The following is a 26,837-nucleotide window of genomic DNA, read 5'->3' on the forward strand; positions in this document are numbered from 1 at the left end:
TTTTGTACAAGATTGATTTATTAATAAAATATCACAGTTTTAAACACAATATTTACAGTCTGTATACAACACTACATCAATTTTCTTGAAAAATATTGTAAAAAAAGTCTTACAAATGGAATTACATTTAAAAACTAAATGCAATGTGAATTGGCGCTAAATCAGCTCGTTTGATTACATTCAGTCTTCAGCAAATGAAAGAATAGCCATAACTCTCAAATGTATCGGTCCTGGGTTTGAATCTCAACCACTGAACTATTGTCGACAGTACAGGCTTTTTGATTAAGTAGAGGAGAAAGGGGAATATTATTTTTTTTATAATAAACCGAGGCTATTGGTAGCAAGGACTGGGTAGATAAGGCGAGCTGGTATAATTTACCACATTATTTGGCATCGACCAATTTTTCACAAATTATTATATATTAAAAAATAGTCTCGTGAATTAAGGTAAGAAAATTCAGTAGCACATAGAGTAGTTACAGTCTCAAATAAATAAATTAAGTAATATTTTAAAAATAACGTCCAAGTAATTTGAAAAACAAAAACATTTTAAAAATGTCAACGTTTCGCCATAATAGTCTAGCATAGTGAATTTCAAAAATTAGGCAATCACATAATAATTAAAATATACTCGTAAAATTAATCTATTACAAAGAAACTGTCGATACTACTTTAAAACAATTTAACAACTGCATTTGACGATGTTAGTTTTTAACGATTTTAGTAAACCTTAAACTAATAAACGTAATTTAAAAACACAATCTTAACCACATTAAAAATAAATTAGTTAATACACTACAAATTTACAAATACAATAAAAAACTAACTAAGTATAATAGTTTGTAAAGTTGTTCCTTAATTTCTCATAGGCAGATTAAATTACATTATTAAAATGTGAAAGCTTATAAAATGATCGAAACTTTCGTTTATTAACTCAGCTGAACAAATTGGGATGAAAATAAAGTACACAATAATAATCTGAATTTACAAAAAACACTATTTTCAGTTATAAAATCTTTGCAAGCTGTTTTATATCCGTTATTATGATTGAATTGACATAAATGTTTTTCCAACCGACAAAACAATTCAAAACATAGCCCCGCAAAGTTTGAAACGTCGACTAATTTTCGATAAAAAAATTGTATTACAGTTCTATATAGGAATTCAGTCGTGCAAATAGTTTTACTTGACTATGGTTAAACATATTTTGTCCCTATAGCTGTTCTCCGTGGGTCCAGGAGGCAGCGTCACCGCCACGTCCACCTTAGAGTGGGACACTGGTGATGACGTCACTAACTCCGCCAATTGTGACGACGAACACTCGCTGGATCGTGACGTCATTGTTCTCGCTGTAAACGAAACATATGCATCAAATCCAAAGTCATTATGAGTACAAAGCTTTTTGGCTACATGTTCTTAATTCGCATTACGAAATTAAGCTTCCAGCCCTTCAAGCTTCAAAATAATAGAACCTAAAGTCAGAAAATTATCGCGAACCGTCGGTTGTATGTCAACGCATTTTTATCTAGGTATCCCAGAAAAATATTTGGTGGTTACTCAAAAAAATAGATGGTTCCTGAAATTATTGGCGAATTTAACAACATCAGCCCAACAGTTTTGAGCTGCCAATTGCAACAACACCCAGCGATTTGTTTGAAGTCATCAACTATATTGCTACTGGTACGAGCAAAGATGTGACGACACGAGTTTTGGTATTCTATACCTAACAATTAAGAATAATCAGCACTTCTTTCTTTATATGCCGTCATTCGCTTTTGTAACTCATTGATTTAAGCCAATAACTTTGGTTCTTCCAAGGATCTCTTCTCTTCTCTATCCAAACACACAGAGCTTGTATTTGATTACTTGCCATTATTTGGGCCAGTTTATGATTTACAAGTTTTGTCTATCATTTGAGAGGGAGAAAGTGACGAAAATTACGTTTTATGTACGTACTTACTATTTAGACCATCCAACATATATTACAAGGAGGTGAAACCGGCCCTTAATGACTTTTGTCGGCTTAATTACTTACAATTAGTGTAACAACTGGAGGCAGAGTCCCCGGACGGGCTGTAGGGCTTCATCTCGTAGTGGTTGCTGCCCGCAGATGACTGCTGCCTGCTTCTGTTGCCGAATGGAGACGCGTAGCTAAAGGGTAAACCACACGCAAATGTACTGACGTTTTTATACAGGTTGTAATATGTATTTCAAATTCTTTGGCACGATCTAAAGTGTGGCGCATTAATTTATGAGTTATCTTTGGATTCCTAGCAGTTGTCAGAGCCTTATAATGTTCTGGTTCCCAATACTGTTTTTTGATTTTGTCATTTCATAGTTTACATTTATTGACTGCTTTGGCAAGAGATAAATGGAGAATGTTGGTCTCTCCTTAATCCTTCCACCGAATTGTTACATATTTAGAAACAAAAACACAAGAGTAACTTTGTGATACAAAATTTTGGCTAAACCTGACACAAAGATTTGAAGACCCTCAAATATTCTGAATACATTTGATTCACTTTGACAACGGATCATCGTCAGATACTAATTGGATAATATTTAATTACAAACGTTCTTTAAAGTTGTATATTTGTCAACTAGTAGAAGTAATAGAAAATAGAGGAAAATTACGGGGTCTGAAAAAGAGAAGAAAATTGGAAATTCAAGTCACCTGTCCCTCAATTGCGGCATGTCGTATTGATTGTCAGGCCTCATCCAGTACTCGTTGCAAGTCCTCGTGAGGTCCGGCGCTGCGTTGCTTTTATCTCTTCCCGAATAGCTCTTTGGAATACCTGACGAATTAGTAACTCATTAAACAATAATTTTTAGGATTCCGCACCTCAAAGGAAACAACTGAACCCATACTTTTTTGTAAGTCTGACTGTCTGTCTGTCAAAATCCGATCGGAAATGGGTGGAGGTATCAAGTCGAAATATCAATAGTGTAAAATCAAACTTCTGATTTTACGTAAAAGAAGAAATAGCTGTTTATTCATCAAAAACGCGTATTTCGACACTCGGGAATCAAAACATGTAGGGTTACTTCCCGTTGACCTTGAACTATGAGAGTTGACAATTAACATAATTATACATAAAAAAACTTAATACTATAGGTTTGCAATTATATCTTAAAAAGAAGGGGTCTGAAATTAGGGGAAAGCTCGGCAAAATCCGCGCAATTCTGTTTCAGAACTATTTATAATGATGATACTTATAATAGGGTTACTTCCCGTTGACCTTGAACTATGAAATTTGACAATTAACATTGTTATACAAAAAAAAAGAATTATTATTATAGGTTTGCAATTATATCTTAAAAATTAAGGGGTCTGAAATTAGGGGAAAGCTCGGCAAAAACCGCGCAATTCTATTTTTGAACAATTTATAATGATCCTTTGTACTGGACCCTAGGTGGGCGAGTCCAACTCGCACTTGTCTGATTTTTTTTTTCTTTCTTACCAGTTCTCGCAGCGCTGTAGCCAGGCCTGACACTGCGGTACTTGCACCACACGTAGAGGATGGCGGCGCCAGCGGCTAGCATCGCCACCGTGATGCCGATACCCACGTACAGAGTCAGGTTGTTCTTGTATATCCCTACAAAATGGGGATTAGGGAGTTTTGTAACATAACTCTTCCCTTTCAAAATGAGCGTAACCCATACAGTAAATTTACAAAATTACTATGTTATCATTTATTTATGGGCTTATTTTTTTTTACACCTTTTTTATTTGTAATATATTTGTATTTAATTTACGTTCCTGTCTCTTTTTTATATTTGTTGATGTTTGTTAGAGGCGCTCCGCACGTCTCGATACCGTCCAAACGTCACCTTAATGGCTCCACGGAAGATCAGCGCGGTATCCTTACGGACACTGCAATATGCTGAGAGGATCACGTCATGCAAGTTGCAATGTATTTTAATTATTGTTTTTTTTTCTCTCTTTCCTTTGTATGATGTGTATTCTGAATAAACTATTCTTTCTTTCTTTCTTAAATTAGATACGACATAGTTACGATATTATTTTACGCTTTTCAGGAGACATTTTTAGTGTTAAATAAAGTACCTACCTATTTTTTTTTAATGGATTTTTTTGGAAATTTCCATTTCCTAAAAATTATCAAAATTGAAATAATAAAGGAAATACTATTTATTGATTTACAAATGGACTGAAAATATCCGCGTGATTCAGAGAAAACCTGTGCTGAAAACAGTTCTTACATGCAGAAAAAACAGTAATAACTTTCAGATTAACCGTCCCATATTAAATTAACGAACTGCCCCAGCATTCTATAAAGTTACAGCGCTGTGACATCGGTCGTTTTCATGGAAATTTCGTTGTTAGTAACTATTTAATGTAGACATTCCATACAATAAAGTTCAAATTCGAATAAGACTTGTTAAAGGCGATTATTTCATCGACGAGTGTATAGCGGAATCGCATCCCTAATATTCTAAGTAAAGCCAAAGTAAACAAATGATTGCTATTTAGATTACAAAGTATTGCCAATATCGCAGTTTTAAAGTATTCGATTCTACGAGTACGTAACACTTGATTGCTGATTGGATAACAAAAAGTGATTGAAAGTACGTTTATTAACTGGTAACGTACATAATTAAACTGTTTCTTGTCGCCTCCAACAAATTGTAACTTTGTTCGTAGCCAGTGAGTTGTAAACAAAAACTATGGGAAGTGTTAATTAGACGGTGAGAAACGCCTTACGCGAAGGTTTCCACCATTATATGCTCAATAATAATTGCCGATAATAATGACTCTTTGTTTGACATTTTTAATTTAATATTCATTTTTTTACTGTAAGCTACTTATCATTAATTAACACCTTTTTAAAACGCTTTCTCCTGCCTCGTTCCGTTAGGGTATGTGCTAATAAGCTTTTTCTTTCTTCTAAGACATTTTCAAAATCTCAATTGGAAAGTTAGAGGTGTTACACTTCAAGTCTCAGAAAGCATGTAAGTTTTTTTTTATTCTTTACAAGTTAACCCTTGATTACAATGTCACCTGATGGTAAGTGCAATCTAATGGAAGCGGACTAATTTGTTAGGAGGAGGATGAAAATCCACACCCCTTTCGGTTTCTACACGACATTGTACCGGAACACTAAATCGCCTGGCGGTGCGGCTTTGTCGGTAGGGTGATAACTAGCCACGGACGAAGCCTCTTACCAGCCAAAGTTATCAATCCCGCTCATAATCGTGAACATCTGATAGTTGTTGTTAAATAATTTAAGCTTAAAGAAAAGCTTTGGTGGTGGTGCCCGAGGTAAGTGGTGGTGGTGAGTCCAATTTAATATTTTTTATACAGTGAAACTCCCATTAAAATCGGATCAGACAGACAAGAAATTTAAAATAAATGAATTTAAAAAATTTTACTTGAAAATAGAGGAGGTTATTGTGCAATATTTTTAACCGTAATTCCTCCGATATAGGAATGGTTACCGCGAAAATTGCGAAATACTTAACTGAATATCCGATTGATGAAGAAATTTTAACTGTGAGATCTTAAGGCCCTCACGTATTACACAACAATACACGCCACACAATAACAACACAATCACGACCAAGGAGAATTGTATATCGATGAATACGAGTACAATAAAAGAGTACTTACTTAGACCAGCAGAACAGAGCCCGTCGACGCACGCTGCGTGCTGTAACGTGGAGCCGGCGCACGTACCGGCGCACTGTCTTCTGCGTACTCGTACGCACTCCTCGCTGCAGGATGACCACGCGCCCCAGGGTGACCACGAACCTATGGCCATTTGACTACTTAAAACAAGGTCATATTTATATATTTCACTTTCTTGGATAAATCAACCCAATTTATTAATATCTTCCATTTGAATAAGCTTTGGTAAACATTTTTTAAATTAACTATTGAAGAAACTAGAAATATCTGTATACGCATCACGACATATTTAGAAACGAAAGAAAGACAAAATATGTCAATCAATCGGCGGAATCGAAAACTCATCGCAACGAATGGTGCATCATGCTTACTGATATTTTTCGATAGGTATCAATAATCATGCCTAGAAAGAGTAGGTAACTCCCTCCCGATCAGAAATCGAGTTAGCTTCAAGGCATTGTCTCTTTGCCCAAACTTGCTCCCCCGGTAATTTCTTCTTCTGAGGCATCTTGGCTATATCTAGAAAATTATAGATGGTAAATGCTAAATTATAGATGGTTCCTAACAACCCGATTCCTATCGTTAAAAATCCTTTAACCTTTTAAAAACCCACGAGCTTTACGGACGGACATAATTAAACGTACTCAGTCAAATACACATTCAAGACTACAAAAATTACACAAACAGGTAACCCGTTCAGGGTTACCTACGAGAAAATATCAGTCTTCGCTACTGGTAAATGCTTATAAAATAGCTCTCCATTCTGGCAGCTAAGACAGTCGCCGTCACTCTGCGAGGCCTGTCCCCAGCACGGCACCCCGCCGTTGGCTGGCGCGGGCTGGCTGCAGGTCCTAGACCTCCGCCGCCCACTGCTTTGCGCACCGCAGTGGCAGGGCAGCCACGCGGACCATTCCGACCAGCCGCCGTTCACTAGTCACTCACCATTCTGACAGCTAAGGCAGTCGTCGTCACTCTGCGAGGCCTGTCCCCGGCACGGCACCCCGCCGTTGGCTGGCGCAGGCTGGCTGCAAGTCCTAGACCTCCGCCGCCCGCTGCTTTGTGCGCCGCAGCGGCAGGGCAGCCACGCGGACCATTCCGACCAGCCGCCGTTCACTGGGAGACCGAACAATAAACTTGTACCTGGTTCTAAAAACTTAGTCACACATGGTTAACTATATCTAGACCTCAAACAAGGCCAGAATCACTTAGCACGCGACTAAAAACATCTCACTTAATAAATTCCCTAGCACCTACAATATGGGTATCAACAAGTCAAGAATCAGAAATTAATAGATCTGCAGAATTTATCGTCATAGGTAACTCAACAAGTCGCATTATGTGCTTTGGCGATGTGGCATTGGCATTAGATTTTGATATTGTGTGTTACAATTTAATTAAAAAACTACCGATTAAAAAAATCTTTCACCATAATGGCAGACGTCCACATATCCGCATCGTACGTATCAGACGCATCGTATCAAACGGGTTTTAGACTGAGATACTTTGAATATTGAAAGTCATATAAGTGCATCCACTGATCCATATCGTACGGGTCATTAAAATCCGTTTATTGCGATACGTAAGATGCGGATCCGTGGACGCATGGCTTTAGAGATCGGATACTACGAGGGGTGTCTGCTATATAATACAATACATTACAATAAGACACAAAAACAATACAATTATTATTAAGTGAATAACTGATAATAAAGAGAATACCAAAGTATCAAGCCAAAAGCCGTTAATAAATTGTAGCAAGCGCTAGTGGATGAATGAAATATTTTTTAATAAAAACGGATGGATGATTAATATTTCATCTCATGTTGTCGAGCGATACTCTTTGGAGTAAACGTACCATAAACAGACAATACAGCCGTGTCGGACTCCCTTCGCCCGGCGATGTTTTCAGCGATGCATGTGTAATTCGCCATATCCTGTAGATTACAGAACCTTTTAATACGAAAACAAATATTTTTAAAATATCTTCACATGTTTTACTCAGCTTCTTGAATGTATCTATTTATTTGTCTTTACTCAAAAACTGCGACAGAATAGTAAATATATACAAGCTATTAAATTAAATTAAATTTGTAGTATGTACCTACACATACTTAAGTGGAGCTTTTGCAGCTAAATTATTGGAACCATTTTATTTAAAAAAAATAGATATACAAACATTATTATTTTCTCATACACTTTCTAATTTAACTAGTTTCGGTAAACCTCCTGCTAAATTTCTATCTAAAACTCGTGTTTCTATTATACATTTAACTACACACTCAAACCTCTTTAAAAAAAAACATGCGCGTTTCGGGACGCTCGACAGAAGTGATAACTTAAACCTGCTACCGTATGCGTCAGAGAAAAGGAAGTCATACAAAGTGACGCCGTAACGCGTTACGTTACAAAGCGGGTATGGGTAAACCATAAGAAGCTATCACTCCAAAAAATGTGCAACCGTTTCATCTACTACTAACAACAACGTACCTGTAGTCCAACCCTGGGTAACACTAGGGTTTCGTCCGTGGCTTCGATGGTAACGCCATTGCGGACCCACTTGATGGTGGCAGGCGGCGCGGCTGGGGGCGGGGCACAACGCAGGGTTACCTGCCGCCCTGACTCCACTGCTGCTGACTGGGGTTGCTGCCCGAACTGCTTCTTGATATCTGGTACAAGACATATTACTACTTCAGTATTCAAATTAGGAAGCATTTTTAAAAATGGAACGATCTTGATGGATGGTAATAAAGCGTAGTTTGTGATAGGCAGACTCGGTACTCTTTGTCGGTAGGGTTGTAACTAGCCACGGCTGCAGCCTCCCACTAGCCAAAATAGAGAGATTGTAAAAAGAAAATCCATATAGCTACAGGTTTAAAATTTCGAGTTCTAGTTAGGGTAGGCAAGTCGATGGTTTAACATAGGTACTTTCTGAGGTAAGAGGACCTCGGAAAGCACGTAAGCCGTCGTCGTAAAATGTAATCGTAATAGACTAATATCACCTTTGATGTCAATTAGTCTTCTTCAACAGAGGCGAGTCTTTTTTGAAACTGAACTTCTTTTGTCCTGACTTCAATTAAGGCCGGTTACACCACCTTCTAAGTATCTTAAAGATTATCACTGCATCCATACGTAGTTGATGTCCCTTGGACGCGTACGAAGCGCCTGATCTACACTACGAAGTTATGAAATGCAATCCAACTTCTATTTTCCCTACCACCTACAACATGGGTATCAAGTCAAGAGTGAACAGACATCTTCTAGGCAAGCGCGTTCCACCATAGGCTGAATTATCGCTTACTGTCAAGCATGATTGCAGGCAAGCGATCGTCTATAGCTATGATATAAAAAAAACACTGGCTGCAACATCGCTTACTGTGAAGCGTGATTGCAGCCATGCCATCGCCTATAGGTATGATATAAAAAAACCGCTTATCAGAAAGTGGTGAAACCGACCCTAAATAGTGTAAAATACAATCGAAACATTTTAATGATTAATTAAACATAAACAATAAGCCTCTTTTATATTTACAACAAACACCGAACGCGCAAAACTGTCCTCGATACGCCTCGCGCTAATTTTTATCGCTGCGTTAATTCAAGGAGCTATTAGCGTTAAGTCGCTAAGGCAACTCGAGCACCCCAAAAGTGTAACAAGCAGTGCTCGAATTAACGAGCGGATATAATGTTTCCTGCACTTAATGGTTCCGCGCCGCGGGCGAAGACGGGGGTGGAAACACTCGTTAAAAATTACGACGATTTAAATTGACACTCCTCGAATGTACGCGTATGTGGCGTGGATCATTTTCCAAAAGAGGTTTTGTTGTGATTTGAAATTAATGTATTCAAGTACAAAATAGTATTTTTTTTTCAATTCTTTTCAAGTTAGCTACAATCTCACCTGATAGTAAGTGATGATGCAATGTAAGATGGAAGCGGGCTAACTGTGGTTGGATGGAGTTGGTTGAAAATCCATTTCGGTTCCTAAAGGACACCGTACGTACGTTTATGTCCAGCGTATTTAGTTAGTTAGAAAATTTTCTCATCTTACATAGGTAAGGTTTATATGTTGGTTGTTTTGTTTTTTCTGGAAGCACCAGACTTAATGGGATTATGGATTACATTTTACAAATTTTAGCTTTCACACGTAAGGGGCCCCTGTAGTCCGGGGGTCCCGTATCATTGATACGGCTGATACGGCGGTAGCTAAGCCCCAGAGCCTAACCCCTCTCCTGATCCTGAGATCTGAGACGGAGACTCGTGCTCATCAATGAGCTGAATAAGGGTTGTTAATGTTGATGATGATGATGATGATGACTGTCATTAGGTAGGTAAGTATATCATGCAAGATCTGAAGTTTATCTGAATATACATTAGATTAAACTCCTTAATGGTTTGACAACTACCTCCCGTTTGATAGGTTTAAACTCCAAACCCCCTCCACTCTAAAGATTAAAAGCAATGAAAGAAATGAGATCCGATTTAAACTGGTTTAATTATTCATACAATACAATTTGTAACCGCTTTTCATTTCAGTAACTCTTCTTCCTTTTTTGTTTTTCACAAGCCTTCTTCTCCACCAATCCAAACCACAGAACCAACTCCTTTTTGTCCTCCTCACCTTGTCTCTCAGAGTAAAGTTCACTATACCACAGATTAAAATAATTATTCTTTATATCACAACACTCAGCATTTTTATAATAATAGACAAAGACTTATTTAACAAAGGACATTTACATAGAGAGATTGTAGATAATATTTATACATGACTTCTAACATTCTAACATTCGGCCATCCTTACTAAAAGTTTGTCCTCAAACTGACATTACCATAATATCATATGACATTATAACATTACTATAATAACAACTATTAATAAAACAATAATAGCCATATAATTCCATAATTAATTATTACACAGCATCCCTTGAATTATTTAAAAGAATAAAATCAAACTTTACTGATATTTTTGTTTTCTTCTATACATATTTGTCATAAAAATGTTAAATAAGAATAAAAGTAATACATATTATAAATAAACTTAATGTTTATGTGAAGTATTTGTAAATCAACTTATCTATTTTCATCCTCTCAAACATCATTTATATTTTTCCAATAGTATAAAATTGTATATTCATGGCATCTGCACCGAACCCCTCACCATAAAGTCCAAAACTATTCAAGTTACAAGACTTTATGATCGTGTTAGACTTCCAGATGATGTGTGGCATCTGCACCGAACCCCTCACCATAAAGTCCAAAACTATTCAAGTTACAAGACTTTATGATCGTGTTAGACTTCCAGATGATGTGTGGCATCTGCACCGAACCCCTCACCATAAAGTCCAAAGCTATTCAAGTTACAAGACTTTATGATCGTGTTAGACTTCCAGATAATGTGTGGCATCTGCACCGAACCCCTCACCATAAAGTCCAAAACTATTCAAGTTACAAGACTTTATGATCGTGTTAGACTTCCAGATAATGTGTGGCATCTGCACCGAACCCCTCACCATAAAGTCCAAAACTATTCAAGTTACAAGACTTTATGATCGTGTTAGACTTCCAGATGATGTGTTGTAAAGATAAGCAACAAATAAAAAAATAACATATCAATATATACACATATATTTTCATATTTCTCTATTCATTTACTTGTATTATTTTATTTGTTTATTTATTTATTTATTTATTTATTTATTTTAATTATTATTATGCAACAAATATATTCATAATCAGTCCCAAAACAAATAATAGAATAATATTTTAGTCATCACTATACTATTATCCTCTAATACTATCAAAAAATATTATCTACAATACACTCATTCTTATATTAATTGTAGTTTAACATCCCACCAAAACATTTTTATTCTACCAAGTTTGTATCATCTTCTGATGTATCACTAGCAATTGTTATCCATGGTTGTATACGATCAGCAGACCAGATGTTTGAATATTTTCCCTTGGTAACATTTGACCCAGGAATACTAGATATTTCATACCTATCATTTTCTAAAATTTTAGTGATTTTAAAAGGGCCTGTGTACTTTGGCAAAAGTTTACGACTTTTACCCTCATTAGATGGTATATTTTTCAAAATTTTTACTAGATCTCCTATTTTATATGTTTTAGCTCTCTTTCTTTTTTGATCAAATCTTTGCCTTTGTTGACTTTGATCTTTAGATATATGTTCATTGATTTCCTGCCGTATTTCTTCGACATTTTTATCATTTCTTCTAATTTCATTTAATGTGTCACCTAACATACCTTCGCCTTTGTCTAACGGCCGTTTGCAGAAAAGCGCTTCCGATGGCGTTTTACCAATACCCTTATTTAGGGTGTTATTGAGTCCCCACTGTATTTTTCCTAAATTTTGATCCCATTTTTTTTCACCCATTTTATCAGTGTACGTTCTAAGACTATCTAAAACGGTTCTATTGTACCTTTCGACCTGACCATTGGCTCTAGGAGCAGATACAGCATTAAGTATATGTTGAATTTCAAATTCTACACAGAAACTTTTGAATTCTTGTGATGTAAAACATGTTCCTCGGTCAGAAATCAATCTACAAGGATTTCCAAACATAAAACATACTTCTCTGAGAGCTCTGATTGTAGGACTAGACTTTGTATTATGAAGAGATTTCAATAAACAAAATTTTGTGTAAGCATCCACTATCAGTAAAATGTATTGGTTACCATGAGAACTCTTTACGAACGGACCTAAATGATCAATATGTAACGTATGAAATGGAATATCCAGTTTGGGTATACTATGTAAGTAACCTTCTTTTGGGCCAGCAGGTTCTTTACCAAATGCACAATGTACGCATGATTTTACATACTTAGTTACAAATTTTTTCATCTTGGAAAACCAGAAATTTTGTTTAATTTTTTCAAACGTTTTGTCTACTGAAAAATGACCAATGTCATCATGATTACGTTGACATATTTGCCACCTTGCACTTTTGGGAATCACTAACTTAAGATCATTACCTACCTTTCTATATAACCTGTTATTTTTCAATACAAAGTTTAATTTGATATCAGCTATTTCTTTATACTGCGGATCTTCTAGTGCAGAACGAATGTGAATAATTTTAGGATCTGAAAGTTGTAAGCTGAGTAACCAATCGTCTTGGGATATTTGTAATACACGTGAAATATGCTCATTTGTATCATCATCACCGGCACACGGAAGAGGGTTTCTACTAAGCGCATCTACATGCTGCATAGCCTTTCCTGGTTTATATTCTATTGAACAATCATATTCCTGTAGTGCTATCCACCACCGAGCTACACGGGGTATTATATCTCTTTTTATAAATGTAGCTCGCAAAGCATTGCAATCTGTGATGATGGTAAAAGGCCTCCCTAATAAATAAACTCTAAATCTACTTAATGAGGCAACTACAGCGAGAGTTTCTAGTTCATATGCATGTAGCTTCTCTTCATCTATGGTGGTCTTTCTACTAAAATATGCTACAGCTTTCAAACAAGAATTTGGGAATTCCTTTTGAAAGAGAATTCCACCTAGTCCAATCTTGGAAGCGTCACAATGTAACTCTAAAATATATTCAGGATTATATATAGCAAGAACAGGACGTTTAGTTAATTTTTCCTTTAATTTTAAAAATGCCTCGCGCTCTGTTTGTTCCCATTTCCATGGATGGTTTTGTCTTGTAAGGTCAGTCAGCGGTCTAGCTATGGAAGCAAAACATTCAATAAATTTTCTAAAGTAACTTGCAAGTCCCATAAATTGACGTATCTCATGCACATTTTTAGGTTCAGGAAAACATGCAACTGCCTCAATTTTTGTTCTACCAGGTCTGACCCCTTCAGCGGAAATTTCAAACCCTAAAAAATTAATAGTTGTATCAAAAAAACGGCACTTCTTGATATTTAATGTAAAACCAGCCTCTTTTATCAACTTAAAAGTTTGTTCAAGTTTGATTAAACATTCCTCAAAATTTTTACCAGAAATAAGCAAATCATCCATATATGCTATGGCACATCTTTCACGTGATTTTCCAAGCATCCTGTTAACCGCTCTTTGGAAAACAGCTGGACAGTTAGCTAGACCGAACGGAGCACGTTTGAACTGATAAAGTCCGTCTGAAGTTACAAAAGCTGTCAAATGCTTACACTCTTCCTTAATAGGTATTTGGTAATAACCACTAGCCATATCAAGGCTAATAAAATAAGAATTTCCGCTGAGAAGGTCTATTTGATCATCTATCCGAGGCAATGGGTAATTATCTCTTACAATTTTTCTATTCAGAGCTCTGTAATCTACACATAGGCGATAGCCACCTGTCTTCTTGGACACTAACAGTATTGGACTAGAGTAAGCTGAATTTGATTCCTCAATAATATCATTTTCTTCTAGTTCTTTTACCATATCATGAACTATCCTCTTCTCGGCATGACTTATTCTGTAGGGCCGGTAAGTAATGGGCCTATCATCTGTTAATTTAATATCCAACTCTGCAATATTTGTGCATCCTAATTCAGCCAAATTTTGAGCAAAGCATTCACGGTAATTATTTATTAATTTGTAAACTATATCTTTTTTACTTTCAGATATGTCTGGGTTAATAAATATATCTTTTTGATCAAGTGATTCTAAAGTGTGTATGTTAAGACAACGCAATTGTTCATTAGAAAATCTCAATGGTGAATTGTCATATTGAACAGGTACAGCACGAGCAATAATTGACTCTTTAACAAAATAAAGTGGTTTCAGATTTTTACTACTAGCCATATTGAAAATTAGCAAATTGCACTTGCCATTTCTAATTTGATATACTCCTTCTTGAATACAGTATTCTAATCCATTTATATGTCTGTAACTATTTGGAACATATATATCAGTATTTTCCATATCTAAACTATAACAGTCCAATAAACCAACAGTTTCTATTTTTGAATCTGCCAAAACAATTAATTTTATTTTTATACTATCACCACTTTCACTATCATTATTGGGAAGTTCAGGTATTGAATTATGAGACCAAATATTTAATGACTTTTCTGTTTTTGTTATGACCACATTAGGCAGTTCAGTAAAATTTTGGCCAACTAGTAATGGTACGTGTAAGAGTTGATTGTCAACCACTAATGCTGTTATTTTTGCTTCAACTGAATCAATGCACAATAAAAAATTTGTTTTTCCTAGTACTGGAATTATCACATCAGCTACACCCCTTATAGATGGTACACTTTCTTTCAACAATGTTAAACCAAACTTTTCTAAAGTTTCCTTAGTAATGAGCGAGCAATCACTCCCTAAATCAACAAAACACTGAATAAGATTACAGTTATTGATTATAGCTTGTTTGTAATATTTAATGTTACTAGAATTGTTACTATCTACAAACAAAACCCGTCTCTCATTATTCTTTATGCTGTTTTTAAAATAACAATCACTAATTTTGTGTCCGTAACGGGAACACCCTTCACATCTAACAATAGGTTTAGTGCACTGTGGCACTCTATGCCCTCTAGTATTACAGTTAAAACAAACCATTTGTTGATTATTTTGGGAGCTAGTAGTTTGATTCGGCACCACCCGTTGATCAGACCCATTATATCTGTTATTATTAACCATAGACCGAGGTAGCAAAGGTTTTCTTTGTGTATCTTTGTGTTCTTTACAAACATCTTTTAAAAATTTAAACAAATCTTCAGGTTCTTTAAATTGACCTGCTGATGCCCCCGCACGAATCAATCTATCATCTATGCCATGTATAATACAATCTACAGCTCGTTTGCCAAATATTTCACATGCATTTAAAAGCATAATTTTTTCATAATAGTAATCATCCAAATTTTCATTAAATTTTAAACGTCGTTCTAGCATGTCTGACAACTGTACACCATAGTTGATCTCCATTGAAAAAGCTTTACGTAAAAGTACCTGCCATTCCGTCCAATCTCGTAAAACAGACTTTTGACTCTGATACCATTTTTTAGCATTGCCAACAAGTTTAGGTAATGCATAATGCATTATGTGTGATTCTTCCCACTGATATATTTTTGAGCATTCATTCACTTTAGCGAGCCACAACTCAATTGTGTGATTTTTAATAGACGGATCGAATTCAGGAATCATATTTGTATTCATAGCTGATAAATTGGTTGAAGGCTTCATGATTGATTTAATTAACTGGGCAAAGTCATTAACGTTTAACAATATATTTGATGCACCATACTGACTTGATCTATCGCTATGTGATACCTCTCGAGAAGCATTTACTTCCTCTGCAGTGACGGGGCCCGCGGACATGGTAGGCAACTCGGCCGCCACAGTAGAAGGTGTTTCGTCAACAGTCTTTGGCGCAGGTGCCTGCGAATCTGCTGTGGCACTTGCAAGGCGCCTCACTGACCCGCCGCTATTCTCTTGATCCAAATGTAACTGACATGGAGTCTCTCGTCCGGCCGCCGACACGATGCCATATAACTCCGGTGTAATCATTGCATGACTACTTCTACTTGAACTATGCTTACTTCGAGTTCGAGAAACTTTCGAACGATCTCGTTTCTTTCTTCTTGGGCTAAGATTTGTGTCAGAACTATCTGTTACATCATTTTTTGATTTTGACTTATGACGTCTTCTTTTTTTTTTCTGACTGCGCCTTTTATGTGTCGATTTCTTTTCTTTGTCCATTATGCCACTTCTGATAAAAGCAATGAAAGAAATGAGATCCGATTTAAACTGGTTTAATTATTCATACAATACAATTTGTAACCGCTTTTCATTTCAGTAACTCTTCTTCCTTTTTTGTTTTTCACAAGCCTTCTTCTCCACCAATCCAAACCACAGAACCAACTCCTTTTTGTCCTCCTCACCTTGTCTCTCAGAGTAAAGTTCACTATACCACAGATTAAAATAATTATTCTTTATATCACAACACTCAGCATTTTTATAATAATAGACAAAGACTTATTTAACAAAGGACATTTACATAGAGAGATTGTAGATAATATTTATACATGACTTCTAACATTCTAACAAGATGGAAGCCTAGCTTTGAAATAGACTGGATAAATTTATTGAAGTATTTCAGTAGGTATAGTAGTAGTAAGTGTAGGTAGTAGTTCAGGACTCGAACCCTGGACCTCGTGATCCACAACCGCATAGATTAAATACTGACCATCTCATTTAGGCATTCAGGCATTTTAATATAATGCGGTAATTTCGAAGGGTTTCAAAAAGCTATAACCCTGACTGGTTTACAAGCGGGCAGCGGCATCGTACAGCAAGACTTTGGACAGTTAGTACGGGTTTATTATGGGTTCTCTTGTGCTATAGCTATAGATATAGCTATGGTGCAGTGCTATAGCTGCGGTATCGCGTCTAGACTGCAAAAAACTCGCTCCACCAGTCACCGGCCCGGCCGCAATGCGGTACACTCACTGTCACGTGTGTTAAACGCAATAATATTTACTTTCATTTATTTATTTAACACTAGCTGACGCCGCGTGATTTTACCCGCGTGTTTCCCGTTCCCGTAGGAATACGGGGATAATATATAGCCTTCCTCGATCAATGGGCTATCTAACAATGAATTAATTTTTTAAACCTTAAAAGTAGTTCCTGACATTAGCGCGATCAACCAAACAAACAAACTCTTCAGCTTTGTAATATTAGTATAGATATCAAAATACTTGGACCTTGCTCACGAGATTGTCGCCATGTGGAATGTTGAGTCAACTATTATTGTTCCGATAGTCGTTTCAGTCAATAGTCTTATAGCGAAAAGCTTCGACCAACACCTTATAAAGCTTTCGCTTAACTGCTGGATGAACTGGTTGAATACAGAAGGCGCGTTTTGTGAGGAGGTTCCTAACTCTGGAGCCGTGAGCACTGGTTGCTTGGGCACTCAAATGCCCCGCAGTGGTATTGCGTTAACTCTTAAAAAAAAAAAAATTTGTGTTTTGTATTACTTAACAAAATATATTTTAAATTTTTAAGTAAAAACATTTATGATCTCAACTGTACTTTACGCAGTACAGATATCGTCAATACAACTACCTATCGTAATAATAACGATTTTGTATGAACGGTCCGTCCAGTATCCAGTTTTATCCGGATTAAGGTAACACAATGCTTCGAGTGGTTACATCGAAACCCTAATCTGTACTACGTGTAGTTTACTAAGTGTTAAACGTTTATCGTAATTTGAGCCTTATAACTAATGCTATAGAACTTAAAATATTTTACATTTAAACAAGTATTTGATATGAAGAGCTAGTGGTTTGATATGCTATTAGTATTAGTTATAGTTAATAGATTGTATATATGGGAAAAAGATAGATATAGAGTACGTAATAGTGAAAGTGGAATTAGTAGAAAACAATATATCAATTAAAATCATGCGAGTCCCTTCGTCAAAAGTTTAAAGAAATAGGTATACCGTATACTAACAGTAGCCTGTCAATATATATATAACAGTATAGTATGTAAGACAAAATATTAATTTGTACAAGCGAAAAGGAGATTTAAACAGCACGGGCATAAGTTAGTTATTTCTGCATATCGTCTCCAAAAAGTAAAAAAATGTTTTGTAGGTTTGGGTGTACTCTTCTATAATAAGATTTCCAAGACTGTGATGGACCTGCCAATGCATAGCTTTAAGCAATGTGTTAAAAAACATTTATTTAGTCGAGGTTACTACAACATTGATGAGTCCCTTAATGATAAAGATGCTTGGAGGCCATTGGATCAGCTTCCACCTTCACATAGGAAGTAAAACTATAAGAAATTGTAATGTTGTCATCAATTGTAAATTACAATGTTGTATGATTTTTTAAAAAGAGCAACTGTTGAGTTTCTTGGTAGAATCTTTACAAATAGTCAAGTGACGTGTCAAAAGTGCTTGTAAACTGAGCCTACTTTAAATAAATGATTTTTGATTTTGATTTTGATTTTTGATAAAATGTCTAACTAGATATTTTTGTGGAGACTCCCCATTACTTTACCTAATAGTTAAATATAATAAAACATAATATAATTATTTAGTATACAAGATTTTCAACATATTATTTTTTACAAATTCAAATTATGTATCTCGTATAGTACATAATGCTTACTTTAACTTATTAATGCTTACTTACTTTATACGCGGATTAACACCCGCATAGTAAGTAAGCATTATTCCAATTCTTGTGGAAATACGGGGTAAAATACAGCCTTTGTTACTCCCTCATAATGTAGCTTTCTAATGGTGAAAGAATTTTTCAAATCGGTCCATTAGTTTTTCAGTTTATTCGTTACATGGACAAAAATATGAATCGTTTCTCCTTTTAATACGACTTTTGGATATAGCGTCCTTAGTAAAATGAGCCATATAATCTCGATAGTATTTTTTGTTTAACAAGACAATATGATAATATCAGTGGGGTACAATGTACCTGGTCGTGATAGCCCAGTGGATATGACCTCTGCCTCCGATTCCGGAGGGTGTGGGTTCGAATCCGGTCCGGGTCATGCACCTCCAACTTTTCAGTTGTGTGCATTTTAAGAAATTAAATATCACGTGTCTCAATCGGTGAAGGAAAACATCGTGAGGAAACCTGCATACCAGAGATTTACCTTAATTCTCTGCGTGTGTGAAGTCTGCCAATCCGCATTGGGCCAGCGTGGTGGACTATTGGCCTAACCCCTCTCATTCAGAGAGGAGACTCGAGCTCAGCAGTGAGCCGAATATGGGTTGATGACGACGACAATGTACCTATTACCTCATTGAATTGTATTCTTTAAACACATACGACTATTCTTTAAAAAATCAATACAAATAATATTACGTAAGTATCTACTTTCGACACGTAATAATTTGTGTGTGCCGAATTAGCTTTGCTCCTAGACTATGAATAATACAGAGTAACGGTAGCATTTACATCTGCCCTCCAACAATCGAACGTAATGTTAGAAGGTAGATAAGAATCGTTTTGTTACTTACGCGGTTTTGTCAGAAGGGCGTGTGAAAAGATTTTTTTATATATATTTTTTTTTCAGAGTGGGAAGATAAGTGTTTAAAAAAAGATATTCAAACTATTTATTACCTCAGAATAAAGAACGTATTCTGAGAATATTACAAACTAGAGAGACATTCTGAATATTACATTGGATTTGATTTCATCAATGTAAAAAAAATTGGTAAAGTTTGATTTCATTCTTTGGTACATGAACCTTATAATGATCGATTCTTTGTAAATGAACAACAGAACTATTTCGTGTCGAATCTGCCTCCTGAGGTTAAGAAATGACGAAGTTATGCGGTGACAAACATAAAAAAGCATACGCGACGAATTGAGAACCTCCTCCTTTTTTTGAAGTCGGTTAAAAATGTCAATTTCAGGAGCCCTGACTCGTTAAATCTATCTTTATGAGACCTTGTCAACTTTTTCTGACTTGGTTAAACCAGCTCCATATACAATGGTATAATCGAGCTAGTTTCATAAAATCAGAGTAATCACCAATATTAAGCAAGAAACAGTGTACTAAACAGGGGCAACTTAAATAAAAACTTGTGAAATTATTTTTTTAAAATAGTTGCCCCACGCAGGGCAATCTAGAAATGGGTTTATTTATGTCACCCGGGTTGTGTTCTCTAGGCAGGGTTCTCAACCGTACTATAATTTATTGTATTGTATTATATATCGGATCTGAGTTACTGTTGAAGAAATATATACCTAGTACTCAAAAATACTATAATATCCACCATCAAAATCTAACAAATGAGTCTTTGCTTTATAATTTTTATAAAATTTTGAACAAATAGCTACAGTTTTTGTTAAAATTATTTTTTTTGCCGTCTATACTACTAATATACTATACTATGTTGTACTATATTGAGTACATAAGTACTATTAATGTATATATAAATTTAGACTATATAAATTTATTAATTTCGTAATATATAAATATTACGAGTACTATACTTTTCTGTCAGCATAGTGTAGCGAAAAATTCTGTAATATTTTGCTCAACAAATGTTGGCAACCCTAAGTCTACGCTCTGTCGGTGTTAGCCTTGGGGATAGTATCATACAACTTAAATATAGAGTACCTTATGTGATATGACCTAGTTTCGGCACGGGCATTTTTTATTCTCACTTGCAAAATATAGTGTATGTATAAATACGTAAATATTGCCAGAAGTACTATACTAATACATATTAATTTTATACTGTGAAAATATAAAAATATTATAGTATCATGTATATTTATATTTATGATACTTAATTCTTCTTACTTACATACTTATATGCACTTAGCTAATCATAATGAACCCAACGTGTCTTTGTAGTCCTTTTTGCCAATCCAAAATCCAACTAAAAGCAAAGCTTTTGATAGGAATGGGCACAACAATAGTCCAGGGAGTAAGGATCAAATCCAGGACCTTTTAAACTTGAGCCCGGTGCATTGAGCTATTGAACTTTGCATTAATGTGCATCCATTTGATTACTTATTATTCTCTAATTAATATACGCTGTCGGTACTCGAAGACATCACCCCCAGTGCCCCGTTAATATACACAAATAACCTAGACATACTGAATACAATAGTAAAATGCTATACTTGTAGCCATAATAAATATTAATAAAGCCATGTCTTGTGTTTCCGGACCTCCGACCGTGCGTGCCAGCGGTCCTTTGACTATGACATTAATTATTTCAACAAGCTGGCGCCTTGTACTACGTATTCTACAATATAAGAAGTAAATACAACAGCAACGGTGTACGATGTAGAATATAAATAGATAACGCACGAAAAGACCTCCCTGGTGAACTCCATATTTGAAATGGGTCACACAATAGGTATACAAATATATGAGTACGGCTTTGTTTAAAGTTCGAACGTAAAAATTTACAAATACTGCGAAAAAAGCTATAATAGATGACATGCCAATTAAAAAATTGGAATTTCCAGAGCAATCCTGCATTCGACGGCGATGCATTCGTTCGTATATATTTTTTTCAAAAAATCATCTAACTGTGAATAACAGAATTCATTATACATAATTTATTTAACATCCAAAATTTTGTGGGAAAGGCATGGCAATAAATAAAAAAAGTGCTGCAGATGGCTCCGAAGGATCGTTATGAGTAAATGAAGCGTGACTAACTGATTATTTTAATGCTAACGACTTTGGGCGAGTTAACAAACCGAAATATCAGAGCAAAAAATATCTAATTATAAAATAGACTACCTGCCGAGTCAAGAGGACTTCAAAATTAATTGTTGATTATTTCAAATAGATAACGATTTGTTTTATTTGCTTAAAAGATTACATTTATAACATATAGGTGTACAAAGTTATGGTATTTTTTTCACATAACACTAATAAGTTACACAGGGCATGATATTTTTATTCTTTAACAATCCAAATGCCATAGCGACACTATCACTCTAGACCTAACTGTATATATGTTTTCTGTGACCTAACTAGATAAATCTAGCTGGGATTCAAGAAACGCAAAAAATACTTCTAGTTTATGGAACCACCTTTAAAAAGGTTGATATATTTTTCTGTGAATTTTCGAAGAGTCGGATCTTCTGGGGAACATTCTGGTTGCAGCATTAGAATGGTCATCCACCTCAGAAGAAACTAGTTAATTAACTTTATCTATACTTCTGTACTAATATTATAAAGCTGAAGAGTTTGTTTGTTTGGTATTTTTTTCACATAACACTAATAAGTTACACAGGGCATGATATTTTTATTCTTTAACAATCCAAATGCCATAGCGACACTATCACTCTAGACCTAACTGTATATATGTTTTCTGTGACCTAACTAGATAAATCTAGCTGGGATTCAAGAAACTCTATTAACAAGCAGTTTAAATATAAAAAACTCCCCTACGCAAAAAATACTTCTAGTTTATGGAACCACCTTTAAAAAGGTTGATATATTTTTCTGTGAATTTTCGAAGAGTCGGATCTTCTGGGGAACATTCTGGTTGCAGCATTAGAATGGTCATCCACCTCAGAAGAAACTAGTTAATTAACTTTATCTATACTTCTGTACTAATATTATAAAGCTGAAGAGTTTGTTTGTTTGCTTGTTTGATTTAACGCGCTAATCTCAGGAACTACTGATCCGATTTGAAAAATTCTTTCAGTGTTAGATAGCCCATTTATATATTATCCCCGTATTTCTACGGGAACGGGAACCACGCGAGTAAAACCGCGCGGTGTCAGCTAGTACTTTAAAAGAATGTAAATCAATGAATGATATAATGTGCAATAGAAACACGTCATGAGTAATAATAATTATTGAATATTATAAATATAATTGATGAAACAGATACACTCAATTAATGCAACAGTATTTAAATGCACCAATGAACACAGTATAACGTATTTAATTCAGCCTGCATTTCAATTTGATTAAGGTGTCAGAATTAACTGATTGGAAATTAATAAGGTTTCATATTTTGATACATTAATAAACAATATTTCAAAACTGCAGACTGCATTATATCATATTTTAAGGGATATTGTATTAATATACAATCCTACTAAAAATAACTGCTACATTAAACTATATTACAAATACAATTTCAATAGTCAATAAAATTCTAAATTTACAGTTTGTTGATAGAACCTGGACCCAAGCGAATCTGCCCGTCAGATATGGTGGATTGGGCATACGATCCATATCAAGCGTTGCACTTCCAGCTTTCTTAGCGTCTGCTTCCAGCTTTACTGCACTTATCAGTCAGATCCTCAACTCATCAAGTCCGACTGATATTGTTGTGGAGAGTCTTGCAGAAGCAAGGTCAGCATGGAGTTCATCATGCCCTAGCGAGAGTTATCCTGTGTCTGTGGGGTGTCAGAGCCTGTGGGACAAACCACTTTTATTGCTTACACATAAACGTGTCTTAGAGCAATGTACTTCTTCTTCAGACAAGGCTCGTATTTTGGCGTTGTCTGAGAAGGAGTCTGGTCATTGGCTACAGGCTTTGCCATCACATAACTTAGGGACGGTTCTTGATAGGACAACGCTCCCGTATAGCCGTATGCTTACGTTTAGGTGTCAAAATTTGCGAGCCTCACGTCTGCCCCTGTGGTAGCCGCGTGGATCAATTTGGTCATCATGGACTTAGCTGCAACAGAAGCGCTGGTCGTTTGTATCGCCACGGTAGTATTAACGATATAATTCGTCGCGCACTGGCCACTGCCGCTATTCCTGCGCAATTAGAACCTCCCGGTTTGTTCAGGGATGACGGCAAGAGGCCCGACGGGATGACAATAGTGCCGTGGTCTATGGGGCGTGCTTTAGTATGGGACGCAACCTGCGTAGATACGTTGGCAGCGTCTCATCTATCACGCACGTCCCAAACGCCTGGCGCAGCTGCTGAATACGCTCAATTTTGTAAGCGTCGTAAATACTCGGTCATATCGAATGACTATGTATTTGCGGCGCTTGCCTTTTAGACTTTAGGCCCATGGTCAACAGATACTAAAAAATTTTTTAATGCTATGCTGACAAATTGGTCCATGCTTCAGGTGACCCAAGAGCTGGCGCTTATTTGGCCCAAAGGTTAAGCCTTGCTATCCAGAGGGGTAATAGCGCTAGTGTATTGGGTACCTTGCCTCTGGGTGAACAATTAGATGGTGTGTATTTGTTATAATTATTTTATTTATTATAAATTTAAATTTAATATACTGTGTAATTCTTAGTTTTAACTAATATATTATAGTGTTTTGTATATTTTATGTAGAACAAGTTAATATAAAGTTGAATCGAAGTAAGGATTATAAATCTTAATAAAGATAGATTTCAATAGTATCTACAACTTAGCTTAACGTGAAACTCACAAAAATCGCTGGAAAGATTATGATAAAATTGGGCATACCAATCAATATTGCTATTATGAGTATAAATGCGAAGGTGAGTTTGCTTGTTTGTTACGCTTTCACGCCTAAACCTCTGAACTGATTGTAAAAAATCCTTCACCTACTAACAAACTAAGCTACTTTATCAGCAAGTAACATATAAGACTATATTATATTCCCTTATTCCCACGACAATGGGAACTACGCATGTGCCTCCGCCAGAAATTTGTAATTTCGATACTTTTATCCTTGTTTAATTAAGTAAATCTTAAGACAGTATTAATCGGGTTATTATCAGGCAACCTTTATTAAGGAAGATTGCTTCACAAAGATGCATGCTAAGCTTCAGCATGCATCTTTGTAAAGACTTTTATTTCATAAAGATTTAACGCACGGATTACCTTTTCCGTTCGCGCGCGTACTAATAAATAAACCAATCAAAACAATCAAATGGAATAATACTTACAAGCAAATTCAACAAACACCCCTTGACTTCGAATTTTCCCTTTGCTGTTCCATGCGTAACAATCACAGCTGAACTTCCCACCAAAGTATTCATCTAATTCGTTTCTCGTCACATTCAGTTCGGCTTCAACCACTCTCACACCATTCTGCGGATCAACATGATCCAATTGTACAGTTTTATCACTCCTAACATCGTTACACTTAAAAAATACTTCCAAAGCATTAGCTGCTCTGCATAATAAAGTAGCCGGTTTTGTACGCAGTACATAGGAATTCTTTGGTTCTATTAGGAATATTGGTAGACCGTCGATGGTCTCGTCGTTTTCTGGTAAAGGTATGTAGTCTTCTTCTTCGGGTACATGTTTGAAGTCTGATAGATATGGGTCGAAGTTTAGGAGACCGTCTGGGTGTATGTATTCTGGTCTCGTTTCTTTTTCCGTCGTTTGCTCCGTACCTTCAAATGAAAAAAAATAACTTATTAATTTTATTACTAGACTCTGCTTCAGTTTGTATTTTTTTTTTAACTGACTTGCAAAACGAAATTCTATATTCAGATGTATGTTTTTCATTATAAATGTATTTTCATCAATAATATATCATAAGCATATTTTATAGATATATCAATAATAAGCAGTGGGCACACGCTTGTCGCTTGATGTTAAGTTGACGGCCTCCGTGGTGTAGTGGTATACGCGGTGGACTTACAAGACGGAGATCCTGGGTTCGAGCCCCGACTGGTCCCGACTGGTCTGGTGATTGGTCCAGGTCTGGCTGGTGAGAGGCTTCGGCCGTGGCTAGTTACAACCCTACCGGTAAAAACGTACCACCAAGCGATTTAACATTCCGGTACGATATAGAAACCGAAACGGATATGAATTTCCATCTTAGATTGCATCATCACTTACCATCAGGTGAAATTGTAGTCAAGGACTAACTTTGGAATTGTTAAGTAATTATTTTTGTCAAGGGCTAAGACTAAAAATAAAAATTCCCATAAAATAAATTCCCAAGGCAAAATGGTATTCTTATACGAAGTGCAGGCATCCTGAAATACAGGTTTTCTAAACTTAATTCAAAGTCCAGTCATAACAACTTAGGGACTTTATTTTACTCAATAAAATAATTATGTATTAAAACAAAACTTTTTATTTACCTCCATTTCTCACTTTTCCGACAACGCTAATAAAAAACACAATCCTCATCACATTTTGCACACACATCACTAAAATAAACACTAAACACAAACACTGTTTATTATTATCATCTATGAAATATTTCGTTGCGTATTCTCGATGTACAATATTATAGGGACGCGACGTGCATCCCTCCCGACGTTTAGAATGATACTGAATAGTTTATATGCTTGTTATGTTATATATCTATAGGCTCCCATGTGTGATTTTCGATGGCGTGTGACGATACCATGAATGTGCATCACTTCCCATACTCGATATAGTGTGGCAATTAAGAAGCTTTCTGGGTTTAATTAACGGCTCACTGTTTTCCTTCGTAGGTTCTATTTGTTTATCGGTAATAAAAAAATATATCTCCGATACACACACTTAAGTAAGTATTATTTTAAAAGCTTTGGAACTAATAAAAAATTGTCGTAAGTATGTTTATTTGTGTAGATTTGCATTAACTAGGATAAATTCCTAATATCTACTCAATATTAACTTACCTTTACAATTTACATGACACATGAAAAGCAATTATTGATAAACAAAAAAAACATAATATAATTAAAATTAACTTTTACTTAATCATTAAAACTTGCAGGAATATTGCCAAATTTCTAATTGTAATTGTACAATGTATTTTTTTTGTGTATATAAGTAGAAAACTTTTAGGTATTAAACTTAAAAAAAATACT

At 35.6% G+C, this 26,837-nt stretch overlaps 1 protein-coding gene across 1 annotated transcript; it reads right to left on the reverse strand.

The window, feature by feature from the left end:
* Positions 1–26,319, reverse strand: LOC112058147 (netrin receptor unc-5). The gene is made up of 10 exons (XM_024098833.2): positions 26,118–26,319; positions 24,966–25,418; positions 8,135–8,313; positions 7,503–7,581; positions 6,590–6,760; positions 5,630–5,770; positions 3,462–3,596; positions 2,675–2,795; positions 2,036–2,151; positions 1–1,349 (listed from the first exon to the last, which is right to left on the reverse strand). The coding sequence occupies exons 1-10, from the start codon at positions 26,182–26,184 to the stop codon at positions 1,183–1,185; spliced, it is 1,629 nt and encodes a 542-aa protein (XP_023954601.2). The 5' UTR covers positions 26,185–26,319; the 3' UTR covers positions 1–1,182.
* Positions 26,320–26,837: the final 518 nt, after the last annotated feature.

Source organism: Bicyclus anynana, chromosome 7 (assembly GCF_947172395.1).
Source record: "Bicyclus anynana chromosome 7, ilBicAnyn1.1, whole genome shotgun sequence".
Lineage (NCBI taxonomy): Eukaryota > Metazoa > Arthropoda > Insecta > Lepidoptera > Nymphalidae > Bicyclus > Bicyclus anynana.

Coding starts and splice junctions, on each gene's coding strand:
- LOC112058147 (XM_024098833.2), bottom strand. CDS start 26,184: ATGTGTGTGCAAAATGTGATGAGGATTGTGTTTTTTATTAGCGTTGTC. Junction 8,314..24,965: donor GGTGTTTGTTGAATTTGCTT/GTAAGTATTATT, acceptor GTCTTGTACCAG/ATATCAAGAAGCAGTTCGGG. Junction 2,152..2,674: donor ATGCCGCAATTGAGGGACAG/GTGACTTGAATT, acceptor TTTACCCTTTAG/CTACGCGTCTCCATTCGGCA.